This window comes from Notechis scutatus, chromosome 3 (assembly GCF_049901735.1).
Source record: "Notechis scutatus isolate UNSWTSFEM ecotype Mainland chromosome 3, rNotScu1.2, whole genome shotgun sequence".
NCBI classification, from domain to species: Eukaryota; Metazoa; Chordata; class Lepidosauria; order Squamata; family Elapidae; genus Notechis; species Notechis scutatus.
Genome location: NC_142011.1, coordinates 170303470 through 170327219, shown reverse-complemented (window position 1 = coordinate 170327219; position 23750 = coordinate 170303470). Strand labels below are relative to the sequence as shown.

At 35.4% G+C, this 23750-nt stretch overlaps 1 protein-coding gene across 2 annotated transcripts; it reads left to right on the top strand.

Annotated features, from left to right (window-relative positions):
- The first annotated feature begins 5564 nt into the window (after positions 1-5564).
- Positions 5565-20598, top strand: LOC113413770 (DGAT1/2-independent enzyme synthesizing storage lipids-like). Of its 2 annotated transcripts, none has more exons than XM_026670278.2 (6): positions 5565-5827; positions 8439-8606; positions 14825-15018; positions 16547-16607; positions 19009-19139; positions 19228-20598. In XM_026670278.2, exons 1-6 carry the CDS (start codon positions 5572-5574, stop codon positions 19327-19329), a joined length of 912 nt encoding a protein of 303 aa, XP_026526063.2. In that variant the 5' UTR covers positions 5565-5571; the 3' UTR covers positions 19330-20598. The 2 variants fall into 2 exon arrangements, with proteins under 2 accessions (XP_026526063.2, XP_087817886.1); XM_087961760.1 differs by having other exon boundaries at positions 16547-16627; positions 19020-19139.
- Positions 20599-23750: the final 3152 nt, after the last annotated feature.

The following is a 23750-nucleotide window of genomic DNA, read 5'->3' as shown; positions in this document are numbered from 1 at the left end:
AACTAGAGGTAGTTTTAAGGTGTGTAAACTCTAAAGCATTTGTCTCTATGTTGTTCCTGGTGCAATCTCATGACTCCAAGTGGGACAGTGAAAATTGTTTCAAGCTGTGGCAGGAGTATACTTTCCTCTCAGATTCTGGGCCTCTCCTGTGCTGTCCAGAATGACAGAAATGGTGAAGGAGATATTCTCCCATTTCTCTAGGCAGCCAGCGTGTCCAGAGTAGAAATGCAAATCAAGATACACAATGAATTGGTAAGAGAAAACTTATCTGCTTTGGATGAATTTAAATTTCCAGAACCAGATCGTTTACATGCCAGGATACTGAAGGAACTGGCAGATGTGATCTCAGAACCACTCCGAAATCTTTCAGAGCTCCTGGAGCACAGGTGACCTGCAAGAAAACTGGAAAAAAGCTGATGTGGTTCCTATCTTTATAAAGAGGAAAAAAGAGGACCCAGAAAACTACAGACTACTCAGCTTGATACCAATACCACCAGATTAAAAAAAATAGAAAAGATAATCAATCAGTGGATTTTTCAGCACCTACAAATAAACAAACTGATTACTAGAAGCCAGGATGTGTTTGATAAAAACAGGTAATGCCTAACAAATATTTTTGCCTTTTTTGATAAAGTGACTAAATTTGTGGACCAAGGAAACCTTGTGGATATAGTAACTTAGACTTCAGTAAAGCATTTAATAAAGTAGACCACAGCCTATCTCTTGGTAAGATAGAAAAATATGGGATAGACAATACCACCACCAGATGGATTGCAGTTGGCTGATCAACCACATTCAGCATGTAGTCCTCAATGGGACTACATCTGCACGGAGCATAGCATGCAGTGAGGTACCAAACTTGGGTCCAGTGCTCACCCACATCTTCATAAATGATCTGAATGAGGGGATTGAAGGAGTGCTCATCAAATTTGCAAATGATACAAAGCTGAGGTGAACTGCTACTACTTTGGAAGATAGACTAAAGGTTCAGAAGGATCTTGACAGTCTTGAACATTGGACTCTATCCAGTAAAATGTGGTTCAGTGGTTAGAAAAGTGAGGTATGCATTAGGCAGGAAAAACCCAAATGCACACGTACAGGATAGGAATATCTAGCTCAACAGTGGAGCCTGTGAGAGGGATCTAAGTGTCCTGTTGAACCACCATATAAGTATGAGACAGCAATATGCTGCAGCTACAAAAAAAGCCAGAGGGAGAGAATTTCAAGATCACAAAAAGTGATACTGCACTAACAAGGCCACATTTCAAATATTGCATATTTTTGTATCATCATGGACCTAGAAAGACCTTAGAGAAACACATCAGCAATATAAGGAGTCTGGAGGGTAAATCATATGATGATTGGAAACTAGGTATGTTAGCTTAATGAAGATAAAAGTTAGGGGAGACATAATAGCAGTCTTCTAATACTTGAAGGGTTGCTACAAAGAAGAAGGTATCAATTTATTCTCCATAGCACCTGAGGGCAGGTCAAGAAGCTATGATAGAAGCCCATCAGAGGGAGTCCAACCTGATAATGAGGAGAAATTTTCTGACAATGAGAACGATTAAACAGTGGAAAAGCTTGTCTACCAGAATTGTGGGTGCTCTATTGCTGGAGGTTTTCAAGAAAAGATTGGATAATTATTTTCCCAGGATATCATAAAGGTTGCTGCCTAGGGCAGGGGCTTGAACTAGAATACTTCCCATATTCCTATATTTCTTTGAATTTTACAATGTTAGCAGATTAGGAGACCACAACTGGAGGAGATGCAAAACAAAAGACCTAACAGTCCCAGAAGAAAAGCCAGGAGTCATCAACAACATACCATATAAAGATTTTAACAGCCACTATGTAGGACAAGATGGCGGTCAGTGGCTCAGCAGTTAAAGATGCTGAGCTTGTCAGCTGGAAAGCTGATAGCCCAGATTTGAGAGCTGAGTGCCACTTGACAGGGTGAGCTTGTGCCCATTTGCCAGCACAAAAGCATGCTGTGATGACCAGAGGCATGGCACAAAGGCAACACAGTCAGATAATCAGTAGGAGTCCCTTTATTAGCTCCAACTTCAGACTGGACTTCAGAACGAACAAAAGTTTAAATTGGACTAGTCTTGTCCAAACTGACATAATTTATATCATTTGCACAATGATGTAAATTTATGTGAACTATGCAAGATACATCTATATCATGAGCAAATTTTTACATTGTATTATTGATGAAGATATGAATTTAATTAATATTTCAGTGTAATCATGAACCCTTTCCACAAAATGGTCTATTAAACTGAGTTTGAGAACTTTATAGAAATAAAATTAAAAGAGTTTATTTTGAAATTGCAAATAAATTGAAGTCACAAAATTCACTCTTTTGGGGGGACCTTATAGAAAATGTGATAATAATGTAAATATTTCTTTGTATATGTTGTTTCAGAACTTACATAAAATGTTGGTGATCAATAGAAGAAGAATGAAGTTATAGCACAAAAACAGCAATAATCCAAGGAATGATGGGAGACCATTAATAGATAACTATCTTCTTGCAGCCAAAGGAAGTGATATGGTTGTTAAACAATAATTAGAAGTACTGTATAAACCACACCTACAGCCAAGTAGTTTCAAACTCAAAAGATACAGTCAGCAGAATCATCTCAACATATGACAGATAAAGAAGAATCAAAAGTGTAAACCCATTAACTAAAAAAAGATTTCAAGCTGGGACTGCTCTTACAAGTTAATTCATACTTAAAAGGCTTTGAAAAAGAAGAGGACAATAAGAGGACAATACCCAGATTTTGGTAATATTTTTAAATTGTTATTTTGAAGTTTTGAACAATACTGTTTAAGATAATATGATTTTAATAAGCAATAACTAAATAATCTTAAAGGAACAAAGTAATGAGATTGCTAAAATTCTGAATATATATATTTACTCGGAATAAGGGCATAAGAAAGTAAGCACCAATAAAGGAGAATATTTGTAGCTCAGGATTGAAATGATACTCTCTGAGCTTGCTTGTTTTCTTGCAGATGTTTCATTACCCTAACTAGGTAACATTATCAGTGCTAGTCCAGTAAGTAAGTAAGACATAAGTATAGCTAGTAAATATAACAAAAAATATTATGTCCTTAATGAAAGATATATCAATTTGTATTGTCCCTCTTGCATTTCACAAAAGTGGATAAAACAGTACAATTTGATGGAGGACTATAAACATTAAGGTGACCCTGTGAGAGTTTTTATTTAAAAGTAATTTGCAAGGGTGTTTTCAGAATTACCGAAGTAGCTAAAATCTATGGAGAAAAATGGGGAAATGTTTTCACAATCAACATATGACTTATTTCATTGGGCAATTTTGCATTTCTAGTTTCAAATTCCTAATTCAGCTTTGTTAAAATCTGACAATAAGCATTCAAGTTAGGAATTTGTATCTCTCTCCATTATGACCTCAAAAAAGGTCATCAATGAGTGGAAGAAAGCTGTTACATGCATTATTATTTTGCCATATAACTTTATATTTTGGGTTGCCATGAAAAAAATATAATACCTTTTGTTTGTAGCATATAATTCAAATTTCAGCTACATTATTCAATGTATATTGATCTTAACATTATTAAACCACTTATGAACAAATATGATAGCAGAAATTAATTGGTAATTAAAGAAACATCAATATTTAGCGTTGCTCTTTGCTAGAGATTTAGAAATACAGACAAATCAAATATTTGATCTCAAACACTTATGGATTTAAGGTTTTGTGCATGTTATCCTGAGTATCCTACTCCATTATCTAAGATCAGGTTAATATTGCTTAATGCTCTTTAGTTGTATAATGTAATGTAGCATAAGTAATTAACAAGAAAGTTGAAATGTGATATACAAGTATGATTAATGATTTTTCAGTGCTTACTATTAAAGAATTAAAAAGAAAGCAAAGTAACTTATACTTTGAAGTCCATGTCTGACTGTCCTAGTATATTTCATAACCAGCATTAACTTTTGCATACAGTACAAAATGTTAAATATAAAGTAACACACAAAGGTTTCATTATATCCGAAACAAAACATTCAGGATTTTAATGTGTTGATGTAAACTACCAATCTATATTTTTCAAATAATCATATATAGAAATGCACCATAGGCCCTACATTAACTTGTACGTGCAGTCCTTGTTATTCAAACATTCTACTTCTCTGCTCTCCCATGTCCTGTATTTGCTTATGCACTTGTATAAAAGTACAACCCATTTTTCATCAGACAGGATCTCAATGCAGTTGTACATGGCCACTCTCAGTAGGTAAAAGTCTCAGAGCTTACCACATAACATCAGCGTGTATTATGCTAAGGGAAACTATGTTCTTATTCTTGCAGTGTTTATTGTAAACAAGTCTCCACATTGTTCTGATAATAGATCAAGTGATCTCACACATCAATAATTGCAGGTTCCATTTCTGCAGGATTTTCAAGAATGTAATCCCTGTAGATAATAAGGCTTGGGTGTACTGCAATTGTAGATTATGGTATTATAAGTGTTAATACTACTCTCATTTAATTTCTAAAACTATGAGATAACTTTCTTTCTAAATGAGTTCTGAAGTTTCCAATCAAGGTCAGAATTTGTGGAATTTGTCAAGAAAATATTTCCTTTTCTTCTGAAAACACTTTGAATGTATAAAATTTCATAGAAAAGAGTGAAAATTTGAAAACTCAGACTATAACAAGACAAGGAGCTTATTGAAACAAATTAACATAACAATGTAAACAAAAATGATGCTGTGAAAAGAAGAGAACTTAATTTTAAGGATTGTTAGTTATGAAGCTAAAAACCATCATACCATCATGGAATCCCAGAATGCTGTATACAGAATTATTTTCCCTAGGAGGAAAAGCTTCATTTCTGGCTCTTTAGAGAAAAGTGTGAAAGAAGATACGATAATGGTATGTAAAATTATGCAGGATGTGAAAAAGGTTTTGAGGATTACAGAATTACAGAATCTTTAGCCTATGAGCTAAATACTTTCTACTGCTTTAGAATATAAGCTGCTAGTTCCTCTAATAGACTGTAAGGGGTTAGATGAAAACATATGGTCACTATTCATGGTATTTGAAGGAACTTACTCATTTGAAGTACTGTACATTGTAAAAAAGCCAAACTCAAAAGCTTTGAGGGCTGCAGCTGCCCTCCTCTGTCCTGTAACCCAGAAATGATTTCAAATTACTGCAGGCAATTATATATTGAATATAACTGACTACAAGAGGAAAGCTATTGCAAATATGGCCATTGGCCTCCCTGCAGGTTCATGGTGAACTTACATGGAACTGAGTTTATTTGTTTTCTGACTCATGTGGAAGCCAGTATGAAATCTTGAGAAATTGCACTCGCAAGATTTGAACTATTCTCACAGATAATTGCTGTCATTTTGCAGGAAGGAAGGCAATATTCCTAAACTTTATATTGCAAGATTTGTGGCAGATCAATATTTATGTTGGATATTGTTAATCTTATATTGTTCTTTGATTTCCCCCCCTTCTCTTCAGAAAATAAACATCATCATATTTCGCACTGGTACTTATGAACTCCACAATAAGTCTGCCATACATAAATGGAGAATGGCTTCCCATGTGCTTGGAGAAATATTTTATTTCCGCAGTCTTATGGCCCTTACTGGCATTAATAGTAATTCCAATTTGGATTTTTTTCTATATCTACCTATCTGTTTTCATTGTCCTGCTCTATAAGATGTCTAGTAAAACTAAAGAAGAGGCCCAAAGAAGCTACTATTTTATTTTGGGACATCTTTGGGACTTCTTTGGAAGAATATGGCATGGTAAGAAATATTTATTCTTCTGGGTTTGCTTCTTCTGGGGAAAGGGTCTTATTTCTGATGTTTATATTTGCCACCAGACATTTCTTAAATTCATTGAAATATGAATACTGGGGTTTGAGTTCAGATAAGTCTGCTTTAAGTTCTGTAATCTATCTATATGTTCACTACCCATATTTAAATATCACATTTAAATGACTTATTAATTAGATAAGCTACTGCATTAACTAGTTTCTACTGTCCTGAGCTACTGCTTCAGCAAAACAATAATCATAACTAAAATATTTAGCAAAACATAATCTGGTATTAATTACATGTTATTCAGGAGATCTTTGTCTGGATATCCTGATTTAATTGAATGGTAATAATAGGTGCTGGCTTGATTAGTTAGAGTAAAAACATAGGTATTTCTATTGTCTACACAATACAGGTGTATCTGGAAAAATTAGAATATCGTGCAAAAGTTCATTTATTTCAGTAAAGCAATTTAAAAGGTGAAACTAATATATGAGATAGACTCGTTACACGCAAAGCAAGTTAGTTCAAGCCGTGATTTGTTATAATTGAGATGATTATGGTTTACAGCTCATGAAAACCCCAAATCCACAATCTCAGAAAATTAGAATATTGTGAAAAGGTTCAATATTCTAGGCTCAAAGTGTCCCTAGTTTTGAGCCTAGAGCTCTAATCAGCTAATTATGCCATAACACCTGCAAAGGGTTCCTGAGCCCTTAAATGGTCTCTCAGTCTGGTTCAGTAGGAATTACAATCATGGGAAAGACTGCTGACCTGACAGTTGTGCAGAAAACCATCATTGACACCCTCCATAAGGAGGGAAAGCCTCAAAAAGTCATTGCAAAAGAAGTTGGATGTTCCCAAAGCACATTAAAGCACATTAATAGAAAGTTATGTGGAAGCGAAAAGTGTAGAAGAAAAAGGTGCACAAGCAGCAGGGATGACCGCAGCCTGGAGAGGATTGTCAGGAACAGGCCATTCAAAAGTGTTGGGGACTTTCACAAGGAGTAGGCTGAGGCTCGAGTCAGTGCATCAAGAGCCACCACACACAGACGGATCCTGGACATGGGCTTCAAATGTCATATTCCTCTTGTCAAGCCGCTCCTGAACAACAAACAACGTCAGAAGTGTCTTACCTGGGCTAAAGAAAAACAGAACTGGTCAGTTGCTCAGTGGTCTAAAGTCCTCTTTTCTGATGAGAGCAACTTTTGCATCTCATTTGGAAACCAAGGACCCAGAGTCTGGAGGAAGAATGGAGAGGCACACACTGCAAGATGCAAGTCCAGTGAAGTTTCCACAGTTTGTGTTGAGCCATATCATCTGCTGGTGTTGGTCCACTGTGCTTCATTAAGTCCAGGGTTAATGCAGCCATCTACCAGGAGATTTTGGAGCATTTCATGCTTCCTTCCGCAGACAAGCTTTATGGGGATGCTGACTTCATTTTCCAGCAGGACTTGGCACCTGCCCACACTGCCAAGAGCACCAAAACCTGGTTCAATGACCATGGGATTACTGTGCTTGATTGTCCAGCAAACTCGCCTGACCTGAACCCCATAGAGAATCTATGGAGCGTTGCCAAGAAAAAAATGAGAGACATAAGACTGAACAATGCAGAAGAGCTGAAGGCCGCTATTGAAGCATCCTGGTCTTCCATAACACCTCAGCAGTGCCACAGGCTGATAGCTTCCATGCCATGCCACATTGAGGCAGTAATTGCTGCAAAAGGGGCCCAAACCAAGTACTGAGTACATATACATGCTTATACTTTTCAGAGGTCCGATATTGTTCTATGTACAATCCTTGTTTTATTGATTGCATGTAATATTCTAATTTTCTGAGATTGTGGATTTGGGGTTTTCATGAGCTGTAAGCCATAATCATCTCAATTATGACACATCACGGCTTGAACTATCTTGCTTTGCATGTAATGAGTATATCTCATATATTAGTTTCACCTTTTAAGTTGCATTACTGAAATAAATGAACTTTTGCACGATATTCTAATTTTTCGAGTTTCACCTGTATATAATAGAACATAAACATGATTTTTTTATTTAAAAAAACACTTATATGATCAGCTTGTTCCTCTGTCACTGATCAAACTGAAACTTGCAGAATTAATGCTTGTTGCATTAGAGCAGGGGTCCCCAACCCCTGGTCCATGGATCAGCCCTAGGCCATGGCATGCCAGCAACTGTGCCATGCAAACAAGTGAAGCTTTTTCTATTAATATATGTCAAAATTTTGGATTCTCCTTATTAATCAGCAAACGTCTAATAATTTATCTATGTGTTTTTAATAAAATTTTAAAAAACAGTAGAGATACTTAGAGTTAGTTATTTGGCAAGTGGAAGTATTTGGGTCATTAAATTTTCCAGTTGCCTATTCTCCATGAAACTAACAATACACAATTTAATAATTCTATCAGACAATATAATTCTGTGCTATTTTACTAGAAGTAGAGACTACTGTGATTTAATAATAGATCAAGCATAATTATCATCTATAGATACTTTGGAACCTCTTGGTTATAATAAAGTCACATGATGCAGTTGATTATATGAATGACAATATTCTGTTTTGCTTTGTATTAAAACAGGTTATGAATTACATGGAGTAGAAAATCTACCAGATGGACCAGGCCTGATTATTTATTATCATGCTCCACTTCCTATAGATTATATATTTTTTCTAGCAAAGATCTTTTTCCTGAAAAACAGATTGTGTTGCTATACAGTGGTTGATCAATTTGTCTTTAAGTTGCCAGGTGATCTCTCTCTCTCTCTCTCTCTTTATATAGATATATAGTCCATCTAAAGGAGCTGACAATATATTGTCCTTCTGCTTCATTTTATTATAAAATTTATTTGAAGTAGTTCAGGCTGAAAGTATTTTTTGGATTTTGGAATACATGTAAACTTGAATGACTATTTGTGGATTGTCTCACAGACATATTTTCTTTCTGGTTGAGCTCCATTTATGGAATTCTCTTTGATTAAAGTTCAAAGTTGCTCTGTTTTGAAGAAATGCCTGTTTACTTAGGCAGGCATGGGATAACAGCTGTTTTGGATGTCCTTTAAAGATGATGATGATACATGAAACTTAAATATGAAACTCAGTCAACTGAACATTTAAAAATGTACACATATATTATTGACTGACACTGATGGTTGATGGTTGCTGCCAGAATCTTAGGTATTGACCAAGTATCTTCTTAAAATGTATGATATTCTGAGTAGTGCAGTTTTTTGCAGTTCCGTGGTGTTATTGCAGGAAGCTGCAATTTCTTGATGTATTTTGTAGAATACTTGGACATGGTGCCAAGTGCCCCAATGACAATGGGTATCGATGTCACGTGTTTCAGCCATGTATATCGCGACCTGGCCATCACGTAGATTCGATGGCCAGGTCGCGATATTTTGTGATTTTTTTCTAGTTCTTTTTCTTTGACTCTGGCGTCTCTTGGTACAGTGATATCAATACATTGTATGCTTTGATTTTCGATGACTGTGATATCTGGCATGTTGTGTTCTAAATGACGATCCGTCTGTATTCGAAAGTCCCACAAGATCTTCACCTTCTCATTTTTGACAACTTTTTCCACTTTGTGTTCCTATGACTTTTCAGATACAGGTAAGTTGTATTTTTTACATAATGACCAGTGGATTAGTTTAACACTCGGTCATGTCTAGCTTTGTAATCAGTTTGTGCGATTTTGCTGCACTCACATATTAAATGTGAAACAGTTTTAACTTTGTCATTGCAAAGTCAGCAGTTTGGATTGTCAATGACTTTTTTTGTATCTTCGCTTTCATGGCATTAGTTTTTAGTGCTTCTTCTTGAGCAGTGAGTATTAAACCTTCCATTTCTTTCTTGATTTAGCATTTGGCATTTAGAATTCTTTATTCGCCAAGTGTGACTGGACACACAAGGAATTTGTCTTGGTGCAAATGCTCTCAGTGTACATAAAAGAAAAGATACATTCATTAAGAGTCAAGAATCATAAGGTACAGCACTTAATAATAGTCATAGGGTACAATAGGCAATCAAATCATACTAGGAAACAGTCAATATAAATCGTAAGGATACAAGTAACAAAGTTACAGTCATACAGTCACAAGTGGGAGGGGATGGGTGATAAGGAGTGATGAAAAGATTAATAGTAATAGTTGGACAGTGTTGAAGAAATTATTTGTTTAGCAGAATGATGGCATTCAGGGAAAAACTGTCCTTGTGTCTAGTTGTTCTGGTGTGCCGTGCTCTATAGCGTCGTTTCCCATCTTAAGCTATGCCCATGTCAAGTTGTTATCACATTTTCCTTCAATGTTTTTTTTAAACAAATTTTATTAATTTTCAGACAATACACAAACAAACAAAACATAAAAACATAAAACATCTTTTCTGAAAGCTGCTTGATCCCGGGTTACATCTCTTCATACAGACACAAATTCAAATTCATGTTCATTTTACATACCATTCCATATCTTATTACCATTTTCCATTTTCTATATAGCTTCTCGCCTCTTTTAACTTTCTTAATTTTATTTTATTTATCTCATCTCAGTTCAAATCATAATGCTTATTATTCTTTGTCTGTTTTTCCAGCTATCTATTTCTCTTTTCTCTTTAAACAAAACTTCTCCTGTACACTGATTGGAGTATGACGCCTTTAACTCTTTCCCCTAACTTTATAATACTTAATATAATACATGACTTCCATTGGGATTCTGTTTAGTACATTCTAAAATTACACATTATATTTTATATAAAAAAATTTTTTAAGTATATAATATAATTAAAACAACTATCAATGATAATACAAATCTAATCATTAATATTAATATTCATTTATATCTTAAACATTTCACACGTTACTTTTCAGTTGAATATCATACTTTTATGGGAACACTTATACTTTCCATAGTTATTTCCCCCCCACATCACATATTTTAAATCATTGTATCATTTAAATGTTCCCATTTCCTCCTACTTCAATTCTCTCATTTATTTCATTGCATTCTTTTTATTCACAAAAATTTCACTAAGTTACACTAAATATTTTATCCCATTTTTTGATCACATGTTGTTTCCAATTTTCTAACATTATTTCTAAGTACAAATATAAGAATACAATCTTATGTACCTTTGCAGAATCCCTTTTCCAATTAAATTTACCCATTATCTCTAAATGAATCTTGTTTCTTTACATCTTGCTCCCCACCATTAAGGCTTCTCATCCCTTCCTTCCTCCCTTGCTTGTTCTTCTCCCTGCCCTTTTTACCCCCTTGTCTCTCCACCTCCCTTTTCTTCTTCTGCTTTCTCCCTTTCTGTTGTTTTCTAACATTATATCCACTTTTCACCTTATTTTTTTCTTTTTTGGTTGTTTTTTCAAGTCTTAAAGTCCCCTTTTTCTTTTCCTCTTTCTCCCTTTCTTCCCCAAATAAAGTTACTTGTTCATCAAAGATGGCTTCTTCTTTGTCCCAATCATCTTGTTGCGCAGTCAGTTTCTCATAAGTGCAAATCACCATTTCTAAAAATGGAAAAAGAGTGCCAAGAGAGTCTTTCCCTTCTTGTTCTTCTTCTTTGTATTTTTTGTATTCAATTTTCAATTCATCCACAAGTGATGCCATTGTAGAAAGAAAAAGTTTTTCCAAAACAACCACCCAAGTGTTTTTAGTCAAAGATAATTCCCAAAAGTCCCAAAGTCACCAAACAATCCAAATAAGCTGTTTCTTTTAGCACTTTCTTCTTTCTTCACTTTCTCTTTCTGCGGTTACTGTTTAGTTACAAAGTTCCAGTTAAAATATATCTTTTAGAAGTCTTTTTAGTATTTAATAGTTCTTTGAGATTCTAGGCAATCTCCTCCTTACTTCCAAATCCTGTTCCAATTCTTTTCCTCTCCCTTCCCACTTACAGCAAAAAAATAATAATAAAAAAATTAAATATTCAGAAATCCTTATCCCTTTAGCATTTAATTGCCTATTAGTGCCAATGCGGGTTTTTCCGATTTCTCTTGCATTTCTATTCGCTGTCACGTTAGGAAGGAGAGTGAAAAAAAAGAAAAACTTTCCCTTTTAACTTCCTTTCGCTGCTTGTAAATCTCTGGAAACGATGTATCTTTCGTAAATTTTAAGTTCCAGGGTACTTTTGTTGTTGCTTTTTCCCGGTCAGCAAAAAACTTTCACTTCTTCTCAACTCCTCCTGCACTTTCTTTTTCCGGCTGAGCGCTTCTATGTGGCGGCCATTTCTGACTGCCGCTCAGCTGCCTTCGGAAAAGGGGGTTTAGCCGGCTAGAGAAGAGAGGTGCGATATCTCTCGACCCTGCCAGATCCCCCCTATCTTTGCCACCTTCTACGGAGGTGGCTAGCCCTGAAGCCGGGTGGCTCAGGGCACTCCGGCAGCGAGCGCAGGCAGAAACCGCGCACAGTCACGGATTCCTGTCTGTCCCAAAGTGCTGCAGACCGGAACTCCCCCTTCAATGTTTTTTTAAGTGCTATCCATGCAAAGCTTTGGTTTTTCATCTATTTAATCTGTCATCTAGCTGTTTTTCCTTATATTCTGCTTCTGTTATATTCTGTTGTTTTAATAATGTTTTTCATTTTCACAGCCTGCAGTAATTTTCCTGTACTTTGGTTCACATAGTTATTCAAACTTTGCTTTTCTTCTTCTACAGTTTGATGGACTTGCAGTAGCCCTCTGCCACCTATTCTTCTTGGCAGGTACAACCTGTCAATGTCACTTCGTGGATGTAAAGTGTTGTACATATTCAAAAGTTCACACGTTTCCTGATCCAAATTTCCAGTTCAACCAAAGTCCAGTTGATTATTCCAGCTGGGTAGTGTATCACTGGAACTGCCCATGTATTAATGGCTTTAATTGTGTTTCCAGCATTCAGTTTTGATTTTAATATTTTGCAGACCCTCCTGATATATTCCTTTGGACTTTTCCATTCAAGATGTTATCTGCATCCAATATACCTAAGTATTTGTAACAGTCATCCTTTGCTAGTGCTTTCATGATGCTTCCATTTCCCAGTTCCATTCCTTCTATTTTTTTCTATTTTTCCTTGCTGCATGGATAATACAGCACATTTTTCAAGTCCAAAGTTCATTCTGATGTCATTGCTGAACAGTTGAACTGTATTGAGTATTGATTTAAGTTCTGTGGGACTCTTCGCATCCATGTATATAGACGGTTTATCTTGCCATATTGGCTTGAGATTTGGTATCCCAGTTTTGTGTCTTGTAGGATTATTGTCAGTGGAATTAATGCGATCTGGAACAGTAGTGGCAAATGTGAGTCCCCTTGGAAGATTCAATGTCAATGTTGACTTCAATTCCTCTTCTGATGTTGACTTATTATTATTGTTGTTGTTAAAATCTCCATCATAAAAGTAGAAATAATAATAATAATAATAATAATAATAATAATAATAATAATAATAATAATAATAATAATGCACCAGATATCACAATCATCAAAAACTGAAGTGTACAATTTATTGATACCAGGAGATGCCAGAGTCAAAGAAAAAGAACTAGAATAAAAAGCACAAAATATTGCAGCCTGGCAATCAAAACTATGCAATTATGGGTGAAACATGTGATGGTGATACCTATTGTCATCAGGGAACTTGGCACCATGTCCAAGACTGTTACAAAATACATCAAGAAATTGCAGCTTCCTGCAATAACACCAGCAGAACTGCAAAAAACTGCGCCACTCAGAACATTGTACATTTTAAAAAGATACTTGGTCAATACCTAGGATGCTGACAGTAATTCATATCAACCATTAGCACCAGTCAATTATATTTGTGATACATTTTTAAATGTTCAGTTGACCGAGTTTCATGTTTAATGAATAAAAGTGTAATAATAATTTAAAGTTTACGTTCAAAATTTAAGTTATTGTTATTAGTAATAGTAGTAGTAATAGTAGTAGTAGTAGTATTTGCATTTCTTATTTTTACCATGGGGACTTTAAAATTGTCTTCTATTCTTCTTGTACATTGCTCTGAACAGGTTCAGGAGGAAAAGCAATATGAAAATAAAATTAATATTAATACAGAGGAGTTTCAATTCAGGAATCACAGTACTTCACTCAAAGAGAGCACAATACACATCATAGATTTCTGCAAAGTAATACATTTTCACACTGAGCAAGCTACTGAAGCTATGAAAATGATTTGATTTGTTATCTTGAAAGAAAGAAGATATCAAATTTGCCTTGATAAAGCAATTTAGGTGGTGTCAGATTAATCTGAGGTCAATGCTAGGGAATTGCCCCCAAGATATGCCACTTCAACCACCTTCATGAAGCCATGTCTTCTGGAGGACTTTCAGCATGCATAGGCTAGTACTAAGACAGAAGTCTTTTCTTAGCTCTCTCTGTCAGCAGCTAGCAAAGATCTATATATGCATCCATACACATATACAATCATATTATAACACATTATATATTACAATATTTATATGAGGTTATACTTTTCTATAACATAATGATTTGAAATCTTTAGGGTAGAGGAAATTTCACAACAGATTATAACTGAAGAGTTCTACTTTCTAGTCATTATGTCTTCTAAATCTACATGTTATAGGCTTACTTTAAAATGCAGTCCAGCAAAATACTCATATTATTAGAAACTGAAATATAATGTTGTTGCTATTTATTAATGAATAATAGAATAAGAAAATAAAAGATTTACTGTTCAAAATGAAAACAATTCAATTTGAAATAAAACAATTCTTGGATCTTATTTTTTGTATGTTGGCTAGATGGTTTGTCATTTTCTTCCCAGCTAAAATATGTTGACCATCACTGACAAAGTTAAGAAAATAAATTAGTACTGCTGATTGTTTTATTTCAGAAATAAAGCAATTTAGTCTTTCAAAAATATACTTTCTTATTACCTTGTTCAGCTTTCTGTTCTCAAAAATATTTTTTTAATTTTATTTTTTTATTCATTTTATTTATTTCCTTCAGGCTTAAAAATGCTTGGCAGTAAATTGAAAATGATAACTGGCTCAAAGGAAGAATGTCTTCATGCCCTGAAGAATGGCGATTGGCTGGCTATTTCACCAGGAGGAACACGAGAAGCCATCTTTAGTGATAAAACCTATAAGATGTTATGGGGTAAACGCAAAGGTTTTGCAAACATTGCTTTAGAAGCAAGAGTGGTAAGTCCTACTAAATACATAGCAATAGGAATGACATATAGACTTATATACTGCTTCATAGTGCTTTACAGAACCCTATAAGTAGTTTACAGATTCAGCATATTTTCCCTCAACAATCTGGGTCCTCATTTTATTGATCTTGGAAGGATGTAAGGCTGAGACAATCAGAATCTAACTCCTGGCTGTGGGCAGAGTTAGCCTGCAGTACTGCATTCTAACCACTATACCACCATGCTCGTACATGGAGAAATCACACTGTCTATTCCACAGCATCCATCAGATTCCATTTTTATTAATTCCATGACAGTTATCTTATTATTTAATTTGTATTCCACTCTTATTATTTTTACAAGTAACTCAGGGCAACATATCCAATACATCTCCTCCCCTCAACCACAGTCCTGTGAAGTGGGTTGGCTAAGAGAGTATGAGTGGCCCAAAGTCACCCACTGGATTTCATGGTTAAGGTAGAACTTGAACTCAGAGTGTCCTGCTTTCTAACTCAGTGCTGTTACCACTAGGACCAGGGCTGTCAAACTCATGGTCCACAGGTGTCAGGTGCTGGCCATGGCCACATGCTGGCCACGCCCATGCCCAGTTTAACGAAGGGGGGAAAAGTCATGATACATCATGTGATGCTGCTGTGATGATGTGAGTTTGACACCCCTGTACTAGACCAAACTATCTGTAGAGTCAAGTGGCATCTAAATCAAATTAATAAATTGACAATGCATGAAAAAGACACGTATATAATGTGACTTTCCCATTCATTATCATTCTATTTGTAATCAGGGGTGGGATGCTACTGGTTCTGCTTGGTTCTATAGAACCAGTAGCTCTGAAGAGCAGCAGACATCGAACCGGTTCTGTGTTTGCTGCTGTTTGGCCCACCCGCCCGCCCGGGCTCTTACTTGTCCTTTATTTCCTGCTTTTTCAACCTCAGCTGCTTTGTGCGGCACAGCTGAGGTTGAAAAAACAGGAAAAAAGAAGTTTTTCAAACACTGCGCACCCGTGCACAGCACTTTTCAGCTGTCCAGGCAGCACAGCTTATTTTTTTTTACACACGTGAGCAGCGAAACAAAACGTAATCACCAAACCAATAGTAACATCGGTTGAATCCCACCCCTGTTTGTAATGTTGTTCTAACACACAATACACAAACATTTGGGAGGATGATAAATTATGACTGGGACGTTCCTAGTTCAAGACTACCATCAACCATGGAAAGCCACAAAGTGACTTTGAGTCAATTATTATCTTTCAGCACCTCTATCCTATAGGGTTGTTTTTAAAGAGAGACAGACTCAAAGGAGGGGATGTTATATATGTCACTTTAAGTTTTTGGCAGGAAGATGAGATATAAATCTAATAACTTTGTAAATAAAGAACATGAGGAAGCTGCTACAGTAATTAGGAACGGGCTATATATTTACAATCAAAGAACATGTTCTTCAAATTACCAGTTATTAAAAGGAAATATTTTAAATAAATGAAGTTGATATTTGCTTCCCTTCTTCTTTTCCCTTAGCCCATAATTCCAATGTTTACAGAGAACACTCGTGAAGGTTATAAGATATTTGGACAAATAAGTAAGTTAAACATATTATATATTTTCTAAATTTATAATCTGTTTTTTAAAATAAACTATGTCGATGTTCCTAAACACTCAAATAAACAAATAGTATTTATTTTATATAAAATAAATACTTTATATTTTGTTAACTCCAACACAGTGATTTTGCAGAAAGATGGAATTTTCTACTGAGCAAGTTTTACTAATGGCTTTATTTATATTTATTTATTCCATCTCAAATGCAAGTAAGTCTGGGTAGTGTACCCCAAGACTGGGAAAATAAATGTCTAAAATCATTATCAATGCCCTTTCCTTATTATCAACAGCAAAAATTAAAATATTAGTTTCCAGTTATTTTTTTCTAATTTATCCCTCCATCTCACAAGCAAGTGACTCGTGCAATTATAACATAAAAATTAAAAGCTATAAAACACAAAACAAATACATAACAAACAAAGGGATGTTAGTAATAGTGGAACCACCTCACAAGTTCACCCATCCTCTGAGGTCTAAGCTTACTGGTACAATCCAGCATATACATAACATTTCTGATTTTATTCCACTTGACCAGTGTTTTTTTCTGCTTGTAGATTTTATTTTACTGGAAAACTGCATATTTCTAGATTATGTTGCTACTTGTATTGTCTGCAGTCTAAGAACCCACATTTTAAATAGTTTAGTATTTGAAATATGCTCACTAAGCAAGGCAGAACATACTTCTGGAAATTTTTCTAATTCTTTAGCAACATAGCTACTGAAGTTGTCTGTGTGATAAACTAATGAGATGTTAATAACTATGGTTGTGTTAAGTGCATACTTTGCCTCTGTGTCTGTATGTTTGTGTGAAGATGTCATTTAGGCTGGGTGATATGTATTGCCAGCTTAACTATATCTGTGTCTGTATGTAAAAGTCCATCAAGGTGGATGCTTTTGTGAGTGTGTCTGCTTTTGGTCTCTCCTTGTGTAAAAAATTTTTTGTTTATGTGTATACTGTGAAGCATAGAATTCCACCCAGGTCACATGATCAGGAGAGAGGAAATAGGTAAGTTTAAACTGGAGCAATCAGTAGCACTCCCAAGGAGTCACTTAACTGCTTATCTCCAAGGTCCGCACTGGTGGATGTTTTTCCAAAACTTTTTGTCCCAGAAAAAGGATAGCCTCTGAATCTGAACAATCTGAACAGGTCCAAACCATTTTATTGATTGATTGATTGATTTGATTTGATTTGTCAATCGCTTACAAGATTATAGGTATAAGAATAAACATGAGTATGAATACAGGAAATAGGTATGAATAAATTGGGACAATAGGACAGGGACGGTAGGCATGATTGTGCACTTATGCACATACCTCACAGGCCTCTTAGGAATGGAGTGAGGTCAATAGTAGATAGTTTAAGGTTAAAGGAGTGGGGGTTTGGGGAAGAAACTACAGAGTCAGGTAATGCATTCCAGGCATTGATCACTCTGTTGCTGAAGTTGTACTTTCTGCAATCAAGTTTGGAGCAGTTTATACTGAGTTTGTATCTGTTGTGTGCTCTTGTATTGTCGCAGTTGAAGCTGAAGTAGTTATTGACTGGTAGGACATTGTAGCAGATAATTTTGTGTACTATGCTTAAATCCAACCATAGGTGGTGTAGTTTTAGGTTGTCCAAGCCCAACATTTCAAGCCTGGTGGTGTAGGGTATTCTGTTGCAAGCAGAGGAGTGTAGTACTCTTTTCGTGAAATACTTCTGGACTCGCTCAATTGTATTAATGTCTGATTATACAGTGGGGATTCCAGACAGATGAGCTGTATTCAAATATTGGTCTAGCAAAGGTTTTGTATGACCTAGTTAGCAATTCAATATTACTGGAGGAGAAGCTTCGTAAGATTAGATTTACAACTCTTAATGCCTTTTTGGCAATGCTGTTACAGTGAGCTCTGGTGCTTAGGTCATTTGATATGAATACTCCAGGGTCCTTGACAGATTTTATAACTCTCTTTTCCTACTTGGCCCACCATCATAAATTTGGTTTTATTCTCTTCTGTTTTGAGAATTAATATGTCGATAGACAAATAGCCCTAAGTCTCCCTATATTTCTTTCTGACATTCCAGATGAAAAAAAATAATAAAAACAAAAAGAAATGTTTTCATATATGCAGTTATATTGTATGCTGAACATAGAATGATACAGAATGCTGATTTAATAGTTGTCATCAATGATATAATAGGCATTGATAATTTAGGAGCTGCTGTAATTTCACATCACCTTTTAAAATGTTTTTACTGAAGAAATTTTTAATGAAGTAGAAACCATAAAAGACAATAAAACCATAAAATCATATAATTTAACTTTAGAATGCTGTTTATCTGAACCTAACCTTGAAGACTGTCTTATATACTTAATATGCAACTTAATTTTCTTATCATATAGAACACTTATACGAATATATTCGATGGCCACTAATTATTTTGTATGGAGGGTTTCCGGTGAAATGGCGTACACATATTGGAAAACCTATACCGTATGATCCAAACATAACTGTGGACGAGCTGGTGAAAAAGGTAAACTGATCTATATGTGAATGTCATTAAGCAAAAGCATTCAGGGGAGTCAAGAAAAAATTACATATGTGTTTTCTTCTTCTAATAGGTACAAGATAGTTTACAGACTTTAATAGAAAAAAACCAAAAACTACCAGGAAGTATAAGAAGAGGTCTGTTGGCACGGTTTCATAACAAGAAAAATGAATAATTGCAGTGAAAATACTATGTAACAATGACAGCCTTATCCTTATTGTAATTCTATATCCTCATGCATTATTGAAATATTACTGCTCTTATAAACTTGTAAACAGTTAAAATGAAGCCTTTGATGTTGTTATATGTATTATATACACATTTAACTAAATGGGCTCCTGGAAATCATAGTTCAGCTGGTTTCATTCTCCATGCCTTGGGTGAGTAATTCATTTGGGCTTGGAATCTCACAGCTTCTATGACAAACATGGGCTTGTTGCACATGATTGTGATGACCCGGGGTATGGCACAAAGGCAACATAAGTAAGGAAAGTTCCTTTAATACCTCCAACTTTGCCCCCAATGTCCAGTTACCTTCAGCTGGAGAAAAAACTCCCAAGAACAATCTTTAAGTTGAAGAAATTCAGTCTGAAAACAAAGTACATATACATGGTAAATAAAAATCCATACAAACCATGCTGCAGCAACTGGACAGGGCAGGATAAGGAATTGCAGACTTCAAAGACAAACAAAACACACACAGTTGGGAAGACACCAGGAACCCAGATAAGTCTCGGCAACAAAAGATAACTCATGATTTGCTCCCAACAAGTTGCTGTACACAAACTCCCTTTTTAAACACTGTGTTCCCAACTACAGCTAATGAAGAGAATCAGGGCCCTTTCCTCCCCCGTAAGCCACGCAACTCACATTGCTCCCTTCTCCATTCTTCCCTGCATGCCCTAGGATGAAGAGAGGGTTTCTTCCTCTGAAATCCCTCTGCCTTGCTCTAACTCTCCCCTGCTCTGCCCTTTGCCTTTCCCCAGTTTCTTCCACAGCCAAGGGAGCCACACTCCCACTCCCTGTCAGCTGCTCAGCCTCACCCTCGGAATCAGATTCTGACAGGGGCCTGACAGTGATCTTGGACCCAACACATATAATAGATATAATAATCTTTAATTAGATATTATATTATTATTAATGATATACCTTGCCTTTCCCTTGAAGCAGATGAGATATAATCTGAAGATGGAGGACATTGACATTGGTATTTGGCCACCGTTGAGTCATTATTTTGTTCATGTGCACATTGCTGCCATACTTAATCTCTGCAAGTGTGGTGTCCTTGTTAGGAAGTTTATCCCATGTGCTTGATGGAACAATTGACGTTTCTAAGGTTTATTGATTTTTTTTTTTCTGGAAAGAAGGTAGGCATTTATAAAGGAGAGAGAGAATGGCCTTGAAAGACAAAAAGAAGAGCTACCACCAAGGCAAAGATCAGATGAAAGGGTCCTGATCCCTGGTCAAGAAAGTAGTTTGAAAAAAGATTTGTTTAATTAAAATGATTTTAAAACTATTAAAATTGTTAAATAATATTTCCTTTAATTGTAGTATTTTATTGTAATTGTAAAATTTATACTGGGGATTGTTTTGTTGATGTTTTATTACTACTGATGGTAATAATAAATTGCCAAGAATCTTTCAAGCTGCCAATATTTACATTGTTCAATAAATAACTAAACAGACATATTACAGGACACCTTAATTTTAATGTTAGTTCATAATTGTCCTTAAATATGATGCTACCTGAAATGAAGTAGCATCTAGTACCTATCTAGCAGGGTCAAAATGTAAGTATTAAAGGTCAACCAAGCTATTTCACATACATGAATCGGGGGATTTTCTCCAGGGCACTTGTGTTATCAAGTTTAATTTTAGGATTGGTTCCTTGGCATATAAATAAATTTGATGGATGATGTATAATTCTTTAAAGATAATCTAGTACATAGTCTAATGCAATCCATTAAATTCAGATATTACTGCTAGATGTTGAAAAACTATATCAAAATACAGATGGCTATAATAGTCAAATATTTAAGAGATTTACTAATGTCATTCAGAATTCTTATCTCCCTTAAATAGTCAGATGGAGCACCATAAATTTTTGTATCTGAAGTTCAGGGACCCTCTCCTGATCCCCATCACTTAGTATCAGTACTAAGTAATCAGTAATCGTTCCCATTTTTCCTCCTTTGAAAAGTATCATTTGCAATTGAGAGAGAGAGAGAGAGAGAGAGAGAGAGAATTCTTTACTGGCCAAGTGCAATTGAACACACAAGGAATTTGTCTTGGTGCATATGGTCTCAGTGTACGTAAAAGAAAAGATACATTCATCAAGAGTCAAGAATCATAAGATACAACACTTAATAATAGTCATAAGTACAATAAGCAATCAAATCATACTAGGAAACAGTCAATAAAAGTCGTTAGGATGCAAGCAACAAGGTTACAGTCATACAGTCACAAGTGGGAGGGAGTGAAAGGAAGGAAATAATTTGACAGTGTTGAGAGAATTATTTGTTTAGCAGAGTGATGGCGTTCAGGGAAAACTGTTCTTGTGTCTTGTTCTGGTGTGCAGCGTTGTTTTGAGGGTAGGAGTTAATTTTTATTAAATATAAGAGAGTAATTTTAAAAATTGAAACTTTTATTCTCCAAGGTATGTGTTAAGGGGTTATTTTATTATTACATTATTATTATATAACATTACTCCAATACAATAAAGTGCCATAAAAATGGATTCTTTTTTAAAAAAAATTAAAGAAGCAAAAAGAATTAAAAAGAAGAAGCTTAGCATGTACCATGGTGTACTGAGCTATTCAATAGTGTTTCATTACTGTTATCTACTTTCTCACAGAAGGTGAGATTTTTGTGTTTGAAAGAACACCAAAATAAATATAGAAATGGGAATTCCATGTTACATTGCTAGATTGAGAGATTAACTGAGAATGCAAACTAATATAGTTAATATAATACCAAAGTCTACATCGATTTTTAAATGACTACTGTAAGTGAAATAAACTGAAAATGTTTATTTTAGTTGCCTAGTAATTCACAGATTATATATGTATCTAACAAGTATACTGTAAATAACAACCAGAATATTTTAGCACCGAAGTCCTAGTATTATAATAGGACTCCAACTATTATGCCTCATTCATAATGTTCTCCTGCTTCTAACCAGGCACATCCAAAGCTTCATTTTTTCTAAACAAATGAGACCCCCCCCCCAAATGAGTTTATATACTGTACATGAATACACAATGGAAAATAATGAATATTTAATCATATAATGAAATAGGACTACAAAATGTCCAGAAGAATTGAACATACTAAAAATATGGAGACAAAGAACAGTGGTTCTCAACATTTCTTTTATGTACACAATTATGGTGTCTCTCATGGCCAATCTATTATTGGATTAGCAAATTCCATTCATGAAATTTGAAGAGAAGTTTTTTTCTTAATGATTTTATGCAAAAATGCCACCATCAACATTCACAATACATTTGATTTGCAGAATGATTTTTATGAAACAAATTACATTGCTAGTAACAATGGATGTGGAAGTCATAATGTTCCAGAACTTTCCCTTTCTCAGCAAGATCCAGAAGAGATAATGTTCTGGGAATGATACACACACACACACACACACACACACACACACACACACACATATACACACACACACATATATACATAAACATTATCACATGGAGACCCTTTTGACACCTGACGTGATTGGATTTAGATATATTGGACAGTAACTTCAAAACTCAGAAAACATCTCCATTGACCATCATAGCCGAGATTTATGGAAACTTAAATTGAACTGACAGCTGGGGGAATTATAAGTTAGTGAAGAAAGTACTTAACTTTCTTGAATATATTAGCAGTAATTTTATAATACATATTAATCTATTCTCAAATTTACTGCATTGGACTTAGATGGCAAGAAGCAATAGAACTGGTATTGCAGCAGACTGGACTGGAAATAGATAAACAACATTCATCTTCAAGGATTTCTTCATTTTGCTCTATTTCTATAATTATTAATATTTCTTACTCTTACCTTCTTGGTTGAGTAAATACTTTCTATACCAAACCCAAAACTAAAAAACCTTCCCTTGATATGAAAGCATTAATATTTGGCCTGACTCAGATATCAGTAGATATGTCAGATGTTGACAGAGATGTTCAAGGTAATAATAATCAATATAGTGAGACGTAATTTTTAGAAATTCTTACCAGATTGATTCCCACTCAGGTCAACAAGGTACATCTGGCGAACATATGGCACATGTGCCGGAAGTGGCATGCAAAGCAATTTCCCCTGGCACGCGAGAGAACTCGCCCAGAAGAGCCCCACTGCGCATGCACTTGTGCCGCTGCTGCCTGACAGCTGATTGTCAGGTATCTGGTGTGATTGGGGGGGAGCAGAAATGTGCAGCCTGCACTGGGGGGTCGCACACACATGTGCAGATGGATGGTGTAGGGGGATGATCGCGCACGCATGCACAGACGCACAGAGTGCTGCAAGGTGATTGCGTGCACATGTGCAGACATGTGGCGCACTGCAAGGGGATTGCACACGCATGC

Excerpts from the sequence above, each read along its gene's own strand:
- LOC113413770 (XM_087961760.1), top strand. The coding sequence starts at position 5,572 with ATGAACTCCACAATAAGTCTGCCATACATAAATGGAGAATGGCTTCCC. Across the intron at positions 8,607-14,824 it reads ATTTGTCTTTAAGTTGCCAG|GCTTAAAAATGCTTGGCAGT; the intron begins GTGATCTCTCTC and ends TATTTCCTTCAG. Across the intron at positions 15,019-16,546 it reads TTGCTTTAGAAGCAAGAGTG|CCCATAATTCCAATGTTTAC; the intron begins GTAAGTCCTACT and ends CTTTTCCCTTAG.